Source organism: Rhinatrema bivittatum, chromosome 3 (genome assembly GCF_901001135.1).
Source record: "Rhinatrema bivittatum chromosome 3, aRhiBiv1.1, whole genome shotgun sequence".
Lineage (NCBI taxonomy): Eukaryota > Metazoa > Chordata > Amphibia > Gymnophiona > Rhinatrematidae > Rhinatrema > Rhinatrema bivittatum.
Window position 1 is genome coordinate 154,678,849 of NC_042617.1, and position 20,774 is coordinate 154,699,622.

Genomic DNA, 20,774 nt, shown 5'->3' on the forward strand with positions numbered 1-20,774 from the left:
TTCATTCTGCTATCTATGGAAAACACTGTTTTGCGGTAAGCAAATTTGCTTTTCTCCATCGATAAGCAGGCTGAATTAGTTATTACTTGTGGAAAGTCTCATGCTGAGGGTTGCAGCAAAGAGTTTTCTTAATAAGCAAACCAGCCTTCACAGTGGAGCGTGGACTACAGCAAGAGCAGACGTTACAAAACTGCTTTTCCAAATTTACTGTCAGTTTTTGAGAGGTTATCAAGATAATAAAGGGGTGTAAAGGTATGAATGGAAGATCAAGTTGCAGCTTTGCAGATATCTTTAATAGGTACTTCTTGAAAATGTGCAATAGAAGCAGTCATGGCTCTCACTTCATAAGCCTTTACAAAATCTGTGATTTATAGTCCTGCTAAGGTGTAGAAGTGAAGCCTTCATTTAGCCAGCCAGTTGGACAAGGAACACTTGGCACCCACTAATCCTAGTCTGTTGGGATCATACGAGATGAATATTTGAGAGGTTTTGTGATATGGCCAAGTTCGTTTCTTGTAATACGCTAAGACCATTTTGCAGTCCAGACTATGTAGGGCTTTTTCGCTGCCTTCATGCACGTGAGGTCTAGGAAATAAGCTAGGCAACATAATGGATTGTTATGGAAAGCTGAGACAACCTTTGGGAGAAACTTTGGGCGAGTACAGAGAACCATCCTGTTGTGCAAGAACTGCATTTATGGAGGACAGTGAATAGAGCTGAAGTCAATGCAACAAGGAACACCACTTTAGAGTGGCTAATTCCAATGGCTCAAAAGGAGGCTTCATTAGTTGGGAAAGGACTAAATTCAGGACCCATGGAACAGGTGTTTTTTGTACTGGGAGTCTGACATGCCATAGGCCTTTCATGAAACAAGATATTAACGGATGTGTAGAGATTGGTTTGCTGTCTACTTAAATATGGTAAACTTCTACAGTGCTGAAGTGCACTTGTACAGAAGAGATGGTGAGGTCAGAGTCAAAAAGGTGGAGCAAGCATTTCAACAGATGCTTAGGTTTGCAAGAAAATGGGTCCAAAGCATTTTGATGACACCATTTGGCATGCCTGTGCCAAATGAAGGCATAATTTCTCCTAGTGCATGGGTTTCTAGAGAAAACTAACATGTCCACAATTTCTGTAGCTAAGTGAAGATCCTCAATAACTGAGCACTCAACATCCAATGTGTGAGGCTGAGAGATCAAAGGTTAGGATGGAACCATGTGCCATCTTCCTGTGTCAACAGCGCAACGTTTGTTCACAGATGTATAAGGAGGACTGCTAGAAAGCTGTATGATACCAGATCTGCCTAGGCCACATTGGGACAATGAGGATTAGGTGAGCATGGTCCTTATGGACTTTCTGCATTGTTCTGGCAATAAGAGAATAGTGAAAAAGCGTGTGAAGCTTTGTCCTCAGAAGGAAAGCATCTTGAGCCAGTCTGTAATCATTGGTAGAACTGAGCAAAATTGGTTTAAGTTTTGAGTTCTGCTGAGATGTAAACAGGTCCATGAATGGTAGACCCCATAAGCTGAAAAGTTTGTTGGCTACTGATTGCTGTAGAGATCACTTGTGTGGTTGAAAACCTGTGTTGAGTTGATCCGCCAACATGTTGGAGATGCCAGGCACTTGAGCTGCTCTCCAAGCCACTTGATTTGTTTTCGCCCAATGCCTTACTTTTAGGGTTTCCTGGCAGAACAGCCATGATCCCCTTTCTTCTTTGTTTGTTGAGATAAAATATGACTATCTGGCTATCAGTCTGAATCAGGATACGCTTCTCTGGAGGAGATGCAGAAAGATTGATAGAGCAACTCTAGAACTCTAGAAGACTGATTTGACAGCGGCTCTCTTGAAAAGTCTAGAGGCCTTGTGTTCGAAGGGTTCTGGTACGTGCTCTCCACCATTTGGTGGAGGCATGCATTATTATATAAGGGAGCAAGCAAAGAGAGGCTCCTTCTTTGAGAATTTATGGGTATAGCCACCACCTTAACTCTCATTTCATCTGCACTGGATAAGATACCTACTGTGTTATTTATTTATTTAGAGTTTTTCTATACTGTCTATCAGATATTCTAAGTGGTTTACAATAGAACAGTCATAAATTAAGATAAAATGCAAAAAAAGATAAAAACACAGGCAAATAACACTTTAAAAAAATAAAATACAAAAATTCAAAATTACATATAGTGCAAATCAAACCACAAAACTAAAAACATAGAACAAGTAATATCTTAAGAAACATAACCCATAGAACATAAGCAATCATGTATGGACGATTCCTTAATAAATCTAATGCAAATAATAAAAACATACTACCTAACTTAAAGCATAAAAAACAAATAGCATCTTAATAGATACATAAAAACATAAGCCTATAATGCAAGCATGAAAACATAAAAAAAAAACCATCATAACACATGAAACATAAAACACTTATGCCAATTACATCAGTGCAAAAATGCACAAAGCAGCCAGCGTACGTAAACCCGATTGGAGGTAGCTGATGTGAAGACAGGTCAGTAGGACTACGTGGATGGCCTCTGTAATAAGACCAAAAATCACTAGTTGTCTTGTGGATGAGTGAGAACAGAAAGGATTGCGAATGAGAGATGCCATGGTGTTAGCTTGGTGAGGAGGCAAGAATGCTCTTTCCTGTACAGATTCTATCCAAGCTCCGATGAATTTGAGTCTCTGAGAGTACTCTATGCTTGATCAGTGGAAGTTGCATTGGGTGAGTCGATGTACCGTGTGTCACCGATGCTGTTGGCTTCGATGGTGCTGATGCTGATACATCCAGTTTAGAATGTTTGTGCTTCTTTGATGGAGGCTATGATGGTTCTACTGATAGATGCTGCTATGTTTTCGACATAGGACAGCTGGTGGAACTCAATTCCGCCACTTTGGCTTGAGCTGAAGGGGGGAGTTTTTGAGGAGTGCCTGCTCAACTCCTTTCCTGGCAAGGCACGAGGAGCCTTGCTTTTGGTTCACGCTTTATCTGACAGGAGTAGGAAGGCTCAAATCATTTCCTTTGTGAACTGGTTTGAAGTTTAAATATTATTCCCATTTCTTGGCTTTCAGCGACATATTATGCTTTTGTATTTGAATTAATATTTGTTCTGTCTGATGGTACATATATACCCTCTGAGGAAACGTATCTGGGCGAAACATAAGGCCTTTGTCGGGGTTTCTTTGTTCAGGGCTTTCACATTCAACACGTTTTCAACTTCTAACAACATTTGAATCGGTCTATGGCTGTATACAAGTCTATTGGATTATAAAGGACATTTCTTTAGTATTTTCACAGTGTTTTAAAATAATATTTTCAGCCATATTTTGTATGATATTTTTGTATTGTGTCATTTAGAGTTTTTTGTTTCCTTGTATTTTTGTATAATATTTCATGCTTATGTTAAATTTAATGTTTATGTTAATTTTCAAATAATTTGTTTCTCAATAAAATTTATCATTTGTGTTCTATATAATATATGCAAATATATTATATAAATATATATATATATATTTTTTTTTTGGTGGGTAACACTAAAAGGCAGCGAGGCAGCTTAAGAAGAAAATGGAAGTAAAAATATCAAAATGAGGTTTTAAGGATTTTTCCATTAAAAATGCAAGAGAGATAGTTCACATTTGTACTGCGCTCAGAAAAAAAATGACTGAGGAGACTTAGGAGGCAATGGCCACACAGGAACTCTACAAGCTTGGAAAGACAAGACTGTTAGGTGCCACTGGATGTCACCCACATGTAATTGCTAATTCAGCCTGCTTATAAACGGAAAAACATAATATTCTTTTATAATTAGCTGGTATCAACAGACACAGCCTTGCAATGTTTTAATTGAGAGACTCATTTTGGGATATTAGATGTCTCCCAGCATGTTGTCATCCACCTAAAATCTGTGGGAGCTGGCCAAATAGGGCAAAAATTATTTCTGAAACACACCAATTCTATGCTCAAGACTGTGGTAATGCCCAATCAAAATATCCAGTTCTGCATCCTATGTAAGTACAGATAAACTCAGAAGATTTATTTTTAAAAGATGGAAACAAAGGTTTGAGGCTTCAAGCTTGAGCTTCCTGCTTAGCCCTGTTCTGCTTAACTTTGTCTTTTTCTGCTTGCCATTTACAGAATAATTGATGCACCATGCACGTGTCTTCACAGCCCAAATTAACATACATCCCTGCCTCTGATCTGCTACAGCTTACACACGGGCTGATACAGTAAAAATCGCGGGAGAGCGGGAAAGCACCCGCTCTCCCGGCGTGCGCACAGGACACTCTCCGGTAACTCCGGCGCGCGCACAGGACACTCTCCGGTAAAAAGAGGCACTAGGGACACAAGTGCATCCCTAACGCCTCTTTTCGGACAGGAGCAACGGCTGTCAGAGGGTTCGACAGCCGACGCTCAATTTTGCCGGCGTCGGTTCTCGAGCCCGCTGACAGCCACAGGTTTGAAAACCGGACGCCAGCAAAATTGAGCATCTGGTTTTCAACCCGCGAGCCGCAGGCCTATTTCAAATTTTTTTTTTTTTACTTTTTTAAACTTTCGGGACCTCCGACTTAATATCGCCATGATATTAAGTCGGAGGGTGCACAGAAAAGCAGTTTTTACTGCTTTTCTGTGCACTTTCCCGGTGCCCGGAGAAATTAGCGCCTACTTTTGGGTAGGCGCTAATTTCTGAAAGTAAAATGTGCGGCTTGGCTGCACATTTTACTTACTGAATCGCAGGGGAATAACTAATAGGGCCATCAACATGCATTTGCATGTTGAGGGCGCTATTAGGTTCGGGGGGGGTTGGATGTGCGTTTTCGACGCGCTATTACCCCTTACTGAATAAGGGGTAAAGCTAGCTCGTCGAAAATGCGCGTCCAAATGCCGGCTAACGGTGTGCACTGTACTGTATTGGCCTGCAAGTCTTTTGTAAGTACCTTAGAGTTGCTGCCCTGGAACTGGGATGATTGGTTAACCTGTTGCTTGTTAGCTTGGAGTACAGCTGGCTGCTTCCGCGTGCTGGACAAGACCACTAAAGAGACCGTCTGAGACAGATGACAAGGATCGCAGAAGAGCATGAGGAAGGCTGAGACTGTCCAGGTATGTCCAGACATCTTGATGTATGTAAAATTAGCTAGTTTACTACTCTTATTTTGGGTATTTAGCTTCCAAATTTGTGAAGTGCAAGTTGAGATTAAGCAGACAGGGTGTTTTTCAAGCACTGTAACCAAAATGATTTACTATGTTAAGCACAAAGCTTAAAATAATGTCTACCATATCTAAGCACTATATGTATGTATGTATGTATGTATAAATACATACACACACACACACACACATATTCATATATATCTATATATGTTTATGAGCACAGAGCTGTACTCATAAGTTTACATACCCCTGGCAGAATTTATAAGATGTGTAGCATTTTAAGAAAACATGAACAATCAGATAAAACACGTTTGTTAACTATCATGGATAATTAGCAGAGCACAATCAATTAGGCAATCCATTGAATATAGCCAAATAAAATCTTAGATGGCCAGAAATGTATCCGGATAACTTCAGGCACAACCAGACTTAGCCAAATAAGTAATCTAGCTACTGCATATGTGCATCTTAATAAGAATCTTTATTATAGCAGCTTATCTACTTCAAGAAAAAAGTGTAAGATTTTCTGAATCCTTATTAATTGAAATTACATCTTATCTGATATTTATATAATTCAGATTACTTATAATCGGAAAAATAGAGGAATTGAAATTAAAAGTCAAACTTTTGAAAAAATAATAGGTAGACTGAACCTGTGCAATTGAGACCTCATTGAGCAATGAAAAAGAACCTGGGGCCAAGATGATACGTCAAACAGGAATAAAATTTACCAAGTGCCAAAAATCTGACTAGAAGGCTAAGGGATAAAACAGGACGACTGATGCCCAAAATCTATTTAAAAAACTGCAGCGTTATTACTCATGCCAAAAACAAATCCATGTGTTGTGGACAGAAAACTGATGGTGTCTCCGTGCAGGGACAGTTGAGCAGAAATTCCTGTGCATGCCTGGAAAACCGTTCTAGGCCTTTCCTTCGCTTTCAAGAAATGCTCAGCACATTGGCAACATCAATGATGTTACCCAGTTATGAGACCATCTTATCCTGCGTGTCCATAAAGATAATGAATTCAATGGCTATGCAGGTTCTATTTAACCCAACCAATAACTATAATGTAATTTCTAGGGATGTGCAATTGTTTTTCCCGAATTAAGCAATTTCAAAGAAATTGCCTAATTTGGAATGATTTGGGAGAACTGAAAAACGATTGAATTTTTCCCAAAATTTAAGAAAAAATTCATTTTCGGGTTAGTGCACACTAACTCTGCCATGTTAATGCGCGCTAACTCTGCCACGTTAGTACGCACTAACCCGAAAATCAGGTCCCCCCAAAAAAAAACCCAAATTGCGGGAAAAATGAAATTCCCGTGGCGGGCCCCCGAAACGAAGCCCGACATGAAATCCTAACCCGAAGCACATCTCTAGTAATTTCTACTAAGCAGAAAAATATAGAATAAACTGTAAAACTGCTTTATGACCGTATTTAGGAAGGGCTTTGATCCACTGTATGTACGTGAAGCCTAATTCATCAAGGCATTCTGGGCATTTGGGAAAAACTCTTGATATTGTAAATCAATCCCATGTACAAATCCTTAATGAATAAAATCCTTAGCACTTAAATTGGGTTCAGTTTCAAAATACTACACATGAATTATTACTACTATAAGAAAAATACATGATTACCATGTTAAAAATCTATATGAAGGCTGGAGTACATACATACAATTTTCTTGAATAATAATTTTCTTTCCTAGTGTTAAACTTACCTTGTTTTAATGCAGCATCAGGCTTTGATGCAATTTCACTACTAATAACTCGGACATCTTTTCTTGGTACAGAAACACTACATAAATGAAAAATTAAAGGGAAATTAAAAATATAAACTTTAATGATTATAGTAACTAAGTGAGAAAAAAGTGAAAGAAGCAATCCACAAGGTTCAAAACTTGCAGGAAGTGTGGACACTTGTTCAAAATTATCTTCCTTAAGGCTCAGACAAAATGTATTCCATGCTTAAAAAAAAAAAAGTCGAAGGAAAACCAAACGACTACTGACAGGCATACTTTAATAGTGAGGTGAAAGAGGCAATGAAATTCAAAACAGCATCATTCAAAAAACAAAAAGCAGACCCAAATAAGGTAAATAGAGAAGAGGATAAGCACTGGCAAGTTAGATATAAAAAATAATTAAGAAGGCTAAGAGAAAATCTGAAAAGAAGTTTGACAGAGGTAAAAATAAATAACAACATTTTCAAGTACATTTGAAGCAAAAAGCCTATGAGGGAGTCAATTGGGCCACTAGATGCCTATGGGGTAAAAGAGGTAATTAGGGAAGCAAGGAAATAGCAGAAAAACTAAATGAGTTCCTTGCCTCTGTTAATGGTGATGATTCTGAGTGACTAGCTGGAATTACTGAGGAACTGGAGGACATAATAATTCAGATTGACGGACTAAAGAAAAAACAAAGTACTGGGACAGAATGATACTAACCCCAGAGTTCTGAAGGAACTCAAAAATGAAACTGCAGACCTGTTTCTGGTGATTTGCAATCTATCATTTAAAAAGCCATGGTATCAGAAGACTGGAGGGTGACCAATGTGATGCCAATTTTTAAAAAGAGTTCCAGGAGTGATCCAGGAAACTACAGACTAGTGAGCCTGACACAGGTGCCAGGCAAAATGTTAAAGGCTATTCTAAAAAACAAAATTACTGACCACATAGATAAGACATGGTTTATTGGGGGAGAGTCAGCATGGTTTTTAGAAAGGGAATTTTGCCTTACCAATTTATTAGAATTTTTTGAAGATGTAAATAAACACGCAGATAAAAGTGAGCCAATTGATATAGTGTATCAGATTTTCAAACAGCATTTGATGAAGTCCCTCAAGAGATACTCCTTAGAAAATTGGGTGGTCGTGGGATCAGAGGCAAAGTCCCATTGTGGACTGGTAACTGGATAAAAGGCAGGAAACAGAGGGTAGGATTAAATGGAGTGGAGTGCACCAGAGTGTATTGGGATCTGTGCTATTTTGCATATTCATAAGTGATCTGACGAAAAGAACAACAAGCGAGATGACCAAATTTGCAGATTCCACAAAATTGTTTTGCGTTGTTAAAATAGCAGTGGATTGTGAAGAAATGTATAAGGACCTTGTGAGACTACGAGATTGGGCTTCTAAATAGCAGATGAAATATAATATGGAAACGTGTAAAGTAATACAAGCAGGGAAAAATAATCCCAACTTCAGGTACACATGCTGGGTTCCATGATAGGAATCACCATCTAGGAAAAAAAGACCTCAGAGTCCTTGTGGATAATACCTTGAAATCTTTGGCTCAGTGTGCAGCGGTGGTCAAAAAGGCAGAAAATGTTGGAAAGGAATAAAAAACAAAACCAAAAATATAATGCATCCTTGGTGGGGCTGCACCTTGAAAATTGTGTGCAGTTCTGGTTGCCCCACTTAAAAAAAAAAAAAAAAAAAAAAAGACTTAATGGACATAGAAAAGGTACAGAGAAGGGTGGTAAAAGTGATGAAGAGGATGGAAAGTTTCCTCATAGAAAAAGGCTAAACAGATTAGGGCTTGGAAAAGAGATGACCGAGACGGGATATGACTAAAATGTATAAAATTGTGAGTGGGATGGATGGTAAACAGTTATTTACCCTCTCCAACAACACTATAAGTTGGGGACTCTCCATGAAACTAACTAGCAGATTTAAAACATACTGTAGGAAATATTTTTCATTCTGTGCACTATCAAGCTATGGAATATTTTGCCGGAGGACAACGTCAAGGTAACTAACATAGGGGGTCATTTTCCAAGGAGTTACCGCAGGAGATAATTCCGCAAATCGCACTAACAGCCGTTAACGCGATTTGCGAATGCAATTTTTTAATTTTGTATTCAGGGGGCGGAGTTGGGGTGGAGCATATGTAAAGTAGGAAAGAGTTATCGTGTGCCGCGAAACATCCACAGTGTTAGCGTGGCTCCTATCACGGCCAATAGCTACACCTCTTTCATTTGCGGCACGTTGTGCGCGAGAGAGAGAGAGAGACTTGCTATAATGTCTCCTCCCTAGACAGGTATTTGTATCCCTATGGGAGGCCCACCTAGTAACTCGAGGTGAGGATTAGGTATGAGTGTAGGGGATTGGGGGCCACTTTCACATTCAACATGAGACGTACGAACAGAACAGTGGTCTCTTGTGAAGATTTGATGGCCTTCAGAGTGAGGAAACTCACTCCAAGATGAGATTTGGACAATGTTCTCTCCACCTAGCTTAATGGACGTGGCCCCCAACCCCCTACACTCATACCTAATCCCCACCTCGAGTTACTAGGTGGGCCTGCCATACGGATACAAATACCTGTCTAGGGAGGAGACATTATAGCAAGTGTCTCTCTCTCTCTCTCTCTCTCTCTATACTGAAACAGGCTGTCCAGAAACATCGTGAACCGCGATATATACTTGGCAATGTAGCCCAAATTGGGTTAATAGCGCAACTTGCACTAAGAGCGTATTGCATAGCTGTTATCGCAATTTGTGATACACATGCTGATTAGCATAAGGTAACACCCCTTTTTGGTATCGCATGCAATATCGTGCGATATTGGAAAATGAGGCCCATAGTGGTCAAAAGGATTGGACAAGTTCCTGAAGGAAAAGTTCATAAAAATGTATTAGCCAGGTAGACTTGGGAAACCCAGTGCTTATCACTGGGCATGAAATACAAGAAATCGATCAACTACTGGAGATCTACAGGGTACTTGTGACCCTGGCCACTGTTGGAGACAGAATGCTGGGCTCAGCAGACCTGGGTCTGATCCAGCATGGCACTTATGTTCTTATGAAATATATAGGATTTGAAATATATTGGTTAAGCTGTATGACTTGTGTCAAAAAGAAAACAGAAGTGCACAAGTAAAAAAAAGCATTTCACCCTACTAATCTAAACGAAATAAAAGGCTTAAGTTAAGCCCATCTGCCGTATACAGGAAAGGACATGCAAAATGCACGTTAGGGAATCAACTGTAAGAAATGTGAAGTCAAACATTTTTGTAAAGAACAATTAGAGCTTTTCACTCTGCTATTTTGGTGTAAAGTGTCAGCTCCTCTTCACATCAATACCTAATAAAAAAAAAAAGATGTTCCTATGTATTTAAAAATCAATATATAGTGACTGCATTAGGTGACCACTTCTAAAATATAAAACTGATCTTGATGCAGAAATAATAAACTGAACTCAAATGAGTCCGCAGAAATAATAAACTAAGCTCAAATGAGTCTGACAGATGCTGCATTTTTGTATTTTTTGGTTCTGGCAATGATGACAAATATTTAGAAACTTTGGGCACTAATCAAAATTTATAGATATTGGGGAACAAACTGTCTTTTGCATGTTTTTCTTTACATAAGAAATACTGTTTAGCCACATAACATATAAGATAGTTCTCAACACCAAAAATAATTTTTTCTCTCATTTATCAGACCTCATACGTAGGCATGTATTATGATGCTAAATAGCATGTGAATTAATATGCCAAATAGTATAATCATAGGTCTTAGATGAGTATATTTTAACTTTGCTTAGTGAATCCAATACACCAAAGTATGATCAAGAATATTTACAAGAATATTTTTCAAATCTCTCATGGTATTAGTATAGACAAATGTCCAAATTCCAGGTAATCCAAAATTTCAATTATTTGAACTTAGCTTTTTGTAGCGCGAAGAAACGCAGTGTTCTTCGTGTGAGGCTAAGATGGAGAGAAGCCTGACACAGGATCCGTGTTTCGGCTTATGCCTTCATCGGGGGGCCGAAAATAGATGTTCAAAGCGGCTCAAAGTGCTGGCGTTCACCGGTAGTGTGTTTTTTCAGCCCACATCTATCTATTTTCGGCCCCCGATGAAGGCATAAGTCGAAATATGGATCCTGTGTCAGGCTTCTCTCCATCTTAGCCTCACACGAAGAACACGGCGTTTCTTCGCGCTGCAAAAAGCTAAGTTCAAATAATTGAAATTTTGGATTACCTGGAATTTGGACATTTGTCTATACTAATACCATGAGAGATCTGAAAAATATTCTTGTAAATATTCTTGATCATACTTCGGTGTATTGGATTCACTAAGCAAAGTTAAAATATACTCATCTAAGACCTATGATTATACTATTTGGCATATTAATTCACATGCTATTTAGCATCATAATACATGCCTACGTATGAGGTCTGATAAATGAGAGAAAAAATTCTTTTCTCACTGTAGGTGTTGAGAACTATCTTATATGTTATGTGGTTAAACAGTATTTGTTGTGCTTGAGTTGTTTGGCTGTTACCACTTCTTCAAATTTCTTTGAGAATTTTTCCTGATTGTTTTTTCTTTACATAAGAACATAAGTACCATCATGCTGGGTCAGATCAAAGGTCCATCAAGCCCAGCATTCCATCTTCAATCATGGCCAATCTGGGTCACTAGACGTACTCTGCAGATTCCAAAAAGTAGATCCATTTTTTGTTGCTCAATCCCAGGAACAAATGGTCACTTTCCCCAAGTCCACTTGACTAGTTATAATTCATGGACTTTTCCTCCAGGAAACTATTTAAACACTTAAGCCCAGCAATGCTAGATGCCTTGAACCGCATCCTCTGGCAACAAGTCCCATAGCTTGATTGTGCATTGAGTGAAAAAATAAATATTCTGCCCAATTTATTAGTTTCACTGAGTGTTTCCTTCTCCTAGAACTATTTAAAAGGATAAATAATTGTTCCCTATTTAACTGTTCCTCCCCACTCATGATTTGATTTTATAAAACTCAACCATATCCCCTTTTCAGTCACCTCCAAGCTGAAAAGCATTAACCTGTTTAGCCACTCTTTCCATTTCTATCACTTTTTTGCACTTCTATTTCCGCTGTATCTTTTTTTTGAGCTGGGGGAACAAAACTGCACCCAAAACTCAAGGTGCAGCTGCATGACAAATCTATAAAGGGGCATTATGATATTCTCAGTTTCATCTTCCATTCCCTTCCAAATAATTCAACCTACACAATGACTACAAGATTCTTTTCCTGGCTGGTTATTCCTAATAAGGAACCCAGCATTGTCTATCTACAGTTAGGAGTATTTTGCCTTGTGTGCATCACTCTGTATTTGTCCACATCAAATTTCCTCTACTATTTAGATGTTTAGTTTCCTACTATAGCGTCATCCTTTTACAGTTCCTCAGTCTGCTTGCATTTTAACTACTTTGAATATTTTTGTGTTATCAGCAAATTTGATCAATTCATTTGCTGTTCCCTTTTACAGATCATTAATGAATAAGTTAAAGTGCACTGATCCCAGCAGAGATCTTTGGGGCATTCCACTATTTACCATGCTCCAATGGAAAAACTGACCATTTAGTCCTTATGTGTTTCATATCTTTTAACCCATTTCCAACCTCAAAAAGACAATGCCACTTTGCCCCGACTTTTTTATTTTCTGAGGAGTCTTATGAAAGGCTTTATCAAATATCTTCTGAAATCCAAATACACTATATCGATCAGCTGACCTTTATCCACATGCTCAGTCACACTTTCAAAGAATTATAATAGGTCAGTAAGGCATAACCTCTCATTACTAAATCCAGGCTGTCTCTTTCTCATTAAATAATGTTAATCCATATGACCACTAATTTTGTTCTCAATAATAGTTTCCACCTTTTCACTTGACACAGACATCAGGTTTATCAGGGTCTCATCACTTGGGACACTCCTGAAGCCCTTTTGAAAATTGGCTTCAGGGCTCAGATAGAGGGAGATTTGAATGATACATTATAGATTAGCAGTAACAGCTCTGATATGTCATATTTGAGTTCCTTTGGGATTCTGTAGTAAATACCATCAAGTCTTAGTGTTTTGCTACTATTTAGTACATCAATTTGTTCTAGCACCTCTTCCAAATTCACAGATTTATTTATTTCAATTTGATATTCTGCTTTTTCTTAGGAAATGTACAAAGCGGAGTATAAAGAAAGATGTGACTTGCAGTATATATGTTTGGGGGGAGGGCACATAACATAAAACTGGGGAATGAACAATACAAAACCTTATAGATAGCAATACAATTTGTATACTGATTTCACAGTATAGGGAAAATGTCTAGCAATAAGGTTAACAACACATAAAAGTAGAATACAGTTTTCATAGAAAGAGGATGCCTAGAAGTAAGAGGGGAAGAAATGCAGAGTTCAGGAGAAGGTTTAGCTGACTACCCAGGCTGAGTCTCTTTCAAAAGGAAGTGTAGCAGGTTTCTTTGTGTACATTGTGATTTTATTCCATAAACTGGGTGTGAAGCAACAAATCACAAAATCTAGTGCAGGCTAGCCTTGCTGTAGCTAGTGAAGGAGCGGGTAAAAGGGCTTGATGTGAGGACCGAAGTTCCCTCATTAGGGTGTATGTGGGCAGGAGACATTTGGTTCAGACAGTTGAATACAATACAAAGTACTTTAAATTTTATCCTGTTCTCAATGGGCAGCCAACGGAGCTTATACAGGACAAAGTTTACATGGCTGTTGGATGTGGCCCCTGTCTTCCTATTTTCCTCATTAGATCCTACTTTCAAGTTTTTTCATAGATGCCTTTCTGGCTTTAATGGACTCTTACAGCACCATTTAGTAATGCTGGCAAATGCGTTTTTCTTTCAAACCTTTTAGTTTGTGGAACACATTTTATCTGGTCTTCCAAGATGGCATGTTTAAACAGACTAGATCAGTGTTTTCTAATTAGTGTGACACAGAAAAGTTACCACTGTGTGATGATCAAGTCCAGACCAACATCTGGACTCTGCTCTCAGCATCTCATAGCAACAAGAGTAACCAGTGACAGCTCTTGTAGGAGCTCCTTAGAGAACATTTTGTAGTCATGTATACTTCTTTCTAGCTACAGCATGAGCCCTGAGTGTGGAAATGGACAGCATGCAGGGCTTGGATAGCAGGGACTGTGTGCAGAGCACACAGCACCTCCTCATCTTCCTCCTCCTGAGCTTTGTTCTTCAAGTCTTTCTATCTCTGTCTCATTCCCAAGCTGAGTGAGACAGGGAGAGCATGCACTTAGCACTGAATGTGACTCATTCTGAGTGTTGACAGCAGCAGCAGTGGAGGAACTCCGGCAGCCAAATGTACAACCAAAGTAACTAACCAAGCTGGCTGCCCACATCACATCAACTTCTCCTTTCTCCTACACTTGTATATTAAAGGAACTGGTCCATTGTGATGATTTCGAAGGGAGAAAGGGGGGCACAGACACACGATTTGAAAAGAGACTGGTAGGGCTTTCAGTGCTTCCTTAGCTTTTGTTTTGGACATATAAGTTCTCTTCATGTTTGCATTGCCTGCCTCGTGGCAATTGGTGTGCACTCATTTATTGGACTTGAAAAGATTAGCAAGCACTGGTCTATATATCCACTAACTATTATCTGAATTTCTTATGGAACTAGGCTTCTAATATACTAAATTAAGTGCTAGTGAGATCATCATGCAAGGACTCTGTATACTTTGTTACTTTGTTTCATCACGTGGCTAGCCTATGGCAGCAGTTAAGGAGGCAAATAACAGAACATGGTACACTGATCTGGACAATTTCCTTCAGTATAAATTTGTCAAGAGCCAGAACAGGAACATGTGTGTACTATAGTTTACAGACAAGACAGCTGCAGTGGCTGCTTTGGTGCGTAGGCACTGGCATGTATTGTCTGTGCACAAAATGTTTTCAGATTTGCTCTTAATTGCTTATTCTCAAGAATGTAACAGTAAGGATTTTGTAATCAAACTGGCCTTGTTGAGAAGAAGCTCTGCTCATTTTGCTTGTGGATCATGTGGTTTATGGGAACAAACTTTGAAAGGTGATCACTGGATACATCCAGTTTCAGTACACTGGGTGACTTAACTGTAAAGACTATAAATCCATATTTGTTTAAGTTATTCAGTACCTTTGTCCTTTAGTGTATGTGGGTTGAATCAAGCATGCAATCAGATTAGACTTATATAACATCGCAGTTGCATCAATACTAATAAGGTTCAAATTTCAATAGTTGAAAACTGTCTGCATCAGCAGCATATTTTCCAAGAACTGCAGTGACTGATGCATGGGGGAGGATCCAGTGACAGTTAATACACACACAATATTGGATATTCACTTTGAATAGTGGCATTGCTTGATTTTACCAATGCATTTTATCTGCTAAGAGACTTTAAAATTAATGGTGCTGATATGAATGGTTTGATCTGATTGGTCCATGTGAGAGCAGAATAAATTACAAAATAGTGACATTCTCTTCTGCACAGATACTGATGGACTGAGGCAAAAAATTCCTTTTAAGCAGAATTTCATCATAACTTTGGGCTATGACAAAAAAGGGGCATGCCACTAGCATTCTCCAAGGAACTTTATAAGAAGTTAGCACCATATCCCAAATATTACGAAGTGCTCTTTTTGCATGAAAAATGTCAAAAAATGCTAGCAAGGAGACCTATGATTATAATGGTGACCTGTCTAAACAAAAGATAGGGAGTCCATGGAGGATGGTTTCACTTGCATTGAATTTAGTATATTAGAAGAGTGTTATGCCTATCGGTCGCAGATGGCTGCGACCGCTGTTGCTCACCTCATATCTCACTGCTCGCTCTACTTTAGGAGACTCGCGGCCTCCGCCAGTTATCTCTGGCTCTGTTGCCGCCATTCCCGGGACTCCCAGAGCGGCGAGGACACCGCCGATCGCCCTGTTGCCCTTGGAGTTCCTTAGGCGCGCGCGTCCGGGCCAGTCTTAAGCACGTCATGGAGGGAACCTCGGGGGCGTCCCCTCTGGATGACGTCACTAACCCTGGACTCTTAAGCCGGCTGGCCCAGACACTCAACGACTTGGCAAAGAGTTCCCTTTGCTGAATCCTCCTCTTCGCTCCGGATGTGTTCCCTGTTCCTGCTACAGCTGGTGTGAGATGCTCTCGGGTACCCGCTCCTTGGGGGCCCTTCCCTGTCTCTGGCTATCCGTTCCTCGGAGGGCTTCCGCCTTGCTGTACTTCTGCTTCCTCGCATCTTGGGAATACTAACATGCTTCTCTCCAGGAACTGTTACCACGGAACCTCACGCTGCGGACCTTCTCCGTGCTTCCCTCCAGCGACCACCTCCACGGCACACCCCGCTCCGCGGGCCACTCCGTGCTTCTCTCCAAGGACTGCTACCAAGGTACCTCACGCTGCGGGTCTTCACCGCGCCTCCCTTCAGTGACTATCTCCACGGCATACCCCGTGCTGCGGGCCACTACCGTGCTTTTCTCCAGGGACTACGACGACGGTACCTCGTCCTACAGACTGTCTCCGTGCAACTCTCCTGAGATTGCTACTACCAAGCACCTTGTGGTACCTCTGCTGCGCTACTCTCCAGTGCTCTCCATACAGATGTCCCCCACTCCGCGAACCAGCTCTAACATGAGATAGACTGTGTTATGCATCCTTGGCTCCTCGGGGCAGAGTCCTCCATCACTCTTGTGACTCCCAGGCCTCCCCGCTCCTCAGGCAGCCTACGCCCCTCTGTACTGGACTCTTGGGCTTCCCTTCCCACTGTCTCTCCTCTCTCTGCTCTCCTACCTTCCCTGCTCGGGAACCTCTAGTCCTCCATCGCTAGGGGGATCTCTCGTCTTCTCAGTCTCTATTCCTCCTGGTTACTGGACTACTACACTACTGCCAAGACCTGGCCTGCCGACGGCGAGTCGCTGGAGCTCCTCCTTGTGGGTGGTCCCATCTCTCGTCTCGGCCCAAGGGCCTACCAACCCACATATCCTAACAAAGAGTATGCCTATTTCCATAAAGTCAGATATTAGCTGGTGGATATCTAATATAGTATTGCAATATTTCTACCTGGTGTAGTTTTATTTAAATGTGTGTTTAAAAATAAATTCTCCATGCCTCATGCAGACTTTTAAAATTTGTAAAACGGTTTTACCTAATTGTTTATATTTATTTTTTGCTCATTCTTCTTTATTTATTGAGGGGGAAGATTTATTTTTCTTTAAACTTTTTGCTTTCCCCTTCAACCTTTTCCCTCATTCCATCCTTCAGCTGCTCTCTTCCTTTCTTCTCCCTCCAATCTTTCTACTTTTATGTGGCCCAGCAGCAGGGGACAACCCTGGGCCAACTTATCCAGCTGCAGCAACTTTTCTTGGGGCCAGCCTGGCAACAGCAGCAGCAGCAGTTACTCCTTTTGGATCAGGATTGGGACCAAAGGGCCAAATTTAGGATTTTTCCACCCCTTGGTTCTGAGATACAAAAATCTTTACTGGTGTTCAAATGTTACACTAGCAAGGTTCAACAAAACAAAGACAAACAGCACTTTAGAAAAAAAACTTAGAAGTATGTTTAGCAGAGTTGCTTACCTGTAACAGGTGTTCAAGCACAATAGGATGTCAGACCTCACACATGGGGGGGGGGGGGGGGGGGATATCATCTGATGGAGCCCGGCACAGAAAAAAATGTGTCAAAGATCCTAGAACTTTAACTTTGCCTCACTGGGCATGTTCATGCATGTCATTATACCATGGGTCTACACAGGGTCTCTTCAGTCATGTATTTAACAAGTAAAACAAAAAAACAGTGAAACCAACTCCATGGGAAGGTGGGTAGGTTTTGTACCTGTTACAGGTAAGCAACTCTGCTTTCGCCAAGGACAAGTAGGATGACAGTCCTCTCCTCAACATTGGGGAATCTACAGCTACAGGCTTCTCCCCACCAAAAAAGCAGGAAACCAACAATAACAAGTGCTAAAAGACAAATTTTGGATGGCAACAAGCCTTTTCTCAATTTTTATACACATTTATGAGGGGCAGCCTAAAACAAAAACAATGGGCCCTAGGAGGGAAAGGATTTAGGTTCTACACCTCAAACAAATTCTAAGGACAGACGGGTCAAACTTACTGTCACATCAGCCTTCCCTGTCCAAACAGTAGTGAGATGTGAATGAGTGGAGAGAAATCCACAGTGCAGCTTTGCAGATTCTCCTCTATGGGGACCGATCGCAGGTGAGCCACAGATGCTGCCATGGCTTGGACAGAGTGAGCTTTGACATAACAGGAAATGTAATCTGCTAACCAACTGGATATAGTCTGGCAATGGCAACCTCCAGTTTGCTTGTGTCAGCAGAAGTTGGGTGGACTTTCTATGGGCCTCAATCTCTCAACATCCAAGCAGTGAGCGACTAAGGACCTGATGTTGGGATAGCGCATCCCAACTTGATCCTGAGTAATGAGAGCTGGAAAAATTCCCAGTCCAACTGGTTCCCTGATGGAAATCTCCCGAAGGAGCGGACACAGATTTGTCTTGGCTAAAAGGAAACTATGAGAATTATGGTCCCCCTATCCTCTTAGAAGTTCAAGAAAGTTTTTGTCACCAGATGGATTGGAGGATACGTGTACAACATACTCCCCTGCCCCCAATTCAGGGCAAAGGCATCTGAGGCTAATTTGCTGCATGCTCACTTTCTGGAATAGAAGAGTGGGACCTTCCTGCTCTAAGTGTTTCACTGAGACTAAGAGCCTTATAAGCACCCACATCAATCCTCCCTTTTCATCATTTTTATGACGACATATCATAATAATTTAAATCTAAAATCCCTCTAGGATTAAGTTCTTCGCTTCGGGTCATAAAAAATATTAAAAATTATCTCCAGTCTTATAATTTAGAATTCTGATTAGCTCCCTTAGAAAAGGAGGCAGGAATTGGCCGATAGTTATGTTCATTGTATTAATGTAAACGTTTGTGGGAAGTGGATGGACTTCTAGAACTTAACCTTTTCTGAGGACTATTAGGGATCAGAGCAAATATAAGGTAGTAATGATATTTTAGCTGAGTAAATCCAAATTAAAAACTTTTCTTATGCATTATCATGCTACCACTCAATGTCATTACACTTACACATATTCTAAAACTCCTTAAAATAAGTCCACATGCAACCAAACAAACAAGTTCTTCATGAAAGGAGAGCTCTTTCAGTCCTTATTCTGTTATCCACAACCATAACCATCCCATCAGATAAAACCTCAACAAGAAGTTTCCTTATCAGTCTTTTATTAGTTTCATTGGCTTTTTGCTCTGGTATGGAGGGGAAATTTTTCACTAGTTAAACATTTGTACCTACTGGATTGATATGATGAAGTTGGTTATCTTCTTTTCACTTGATGGAATTCATTGCCAGAGGATGTGGATAAGGCAGTTAGTGTAGCTAGGTTTAAATAAAAAAAAAAAAAAAGTTTGGATAATTCATTGGAAGAGAAGTCCATAAATTGGTATTAATCAATGGGAAATAGCCACTGCTTGTTGCCAGCATTAGTAGCATGGGATCCATTTAATGTTTGGGTACTTGCCAGGTACTTGTGACTTGGATTGGCCGTTGTTGGAAATAGAATACTGGGGCTTGATGGAATATCTGTTATGTTTTTATGACGGATATCTAGAAGCAGAAATAATCATGGAAGCATTAACATAATGGTGGACAGAAAGTTCTAAATGATGCACTTCAGTGGTGGTAGAAAATCAGTCTTTTGTTCTTTGAAAGATATAGGATACCCATAGGCTTTATGGTCTTTTGTCCATTTTTTTTAATGGGGATGCATTTGCCAATCTTCTTGAAGAGAATTTTTATGGTATGGGCCCTTCCATATGAATTATTTAACTGGGTTAGGATGAAGCAGATTGGCAAGATCAACGTTGACTTGGATTCACAGTTGGATGAAGTAGTGTTCGGCAGAGTCAGGACGTTTGAAGGCAGATGATGATTTTTGAAGCCAAAGGAGAAGTCAATAGAAATATAAGTTGAAACGTTTGCCTTGTCAACGTTCCAGGATGGGTATTAATAGATCATTGTGATGATTGCTGCAAGTTGTCCAGGAGTGAACTGCTTAGTATCTTGAAAAAAAGTGAATCTAGGCTGATAATAATGGAAGCAGGAACTATAGCATAATGGCAATATTAAAACAATCTGAGTAATATTAAATCTGTTAATCGTGATCCCTTGAATAGAGGTGGAGTTGGTGTAACCTGCAGGGAGCTGACTGTAGCAGAGGCCAAACTGGAACTTCACCTATACTATCCCTTGTTCCCCTTAGGTTGAGCCCTAGGATGCCAGAGTCAGCAGGACTTAGGTGTAGGCCTCTGCAGATGAGGTGAAGATCCATCAAGATGGTCGAGTCACATGCCTGGGACCAGGGCAGGCAGAGTCAGAGTCAGGCAGAGGTTCAAGCAGGTGACATATGATTAGTCAATAGTCTGGACTGGTGGAAGCTGTTGCGAGTGACTGGCCTACATAGAGGAAGCACCGCTTAGCAGCATTCTCGGCATGCACTGGACCATCCCTGTTTCATCCGGCACCAAGACCGATACTACTGTTCTTTGGTTTCTCTCAATGCCCAGCACCGAAACTCCTTGATGCTAGTGTCAAAGAGGCGGAACCTGACGCCTTCTTCATTCAGGAAGAGTCAGAAGACGAAGGCCTGCCTCCGGGGTTCCCTATCAACTGACAGCACCAAGGGAATAGACTGTCCCTCCAATGCAGATGATGCTCCTTCCACCAATGCAGCTCTGATATTCTTTGATGTCAATTGATGAATCTTCCAGTGCTGGGACAGACGTCTTTTTTGAGTCATAA

At 40.4% G+C, this 20,774-nt stretch overlaps 1 protein-coding gene across 5 annotated transcripts in view; it reads right to left on the minus strand.

The window, feature by feature from the left end:
• Positions 1-20,774, minus strand: part of ARID4B (AT-rich interaction domain 4B) — a 486,307-nt gene that overhangs the window by 252,044 nt on the left and 213,489 nt on the right. For all 5 annotated transcript variants that reach the window (XM_029593836.1, XM_029593835.1, XM_029593838.1 and 2 more), the window contains exon 10: positions 6,874-6,950. In XM_029593836.1, the coding sequence (XP_029449696.1) occupies positions 6,874-6,950 (77 nt within the window). The remainder of the gene's footprint in view (positions 1-6,873; positions 6,951-20,774) is intronic.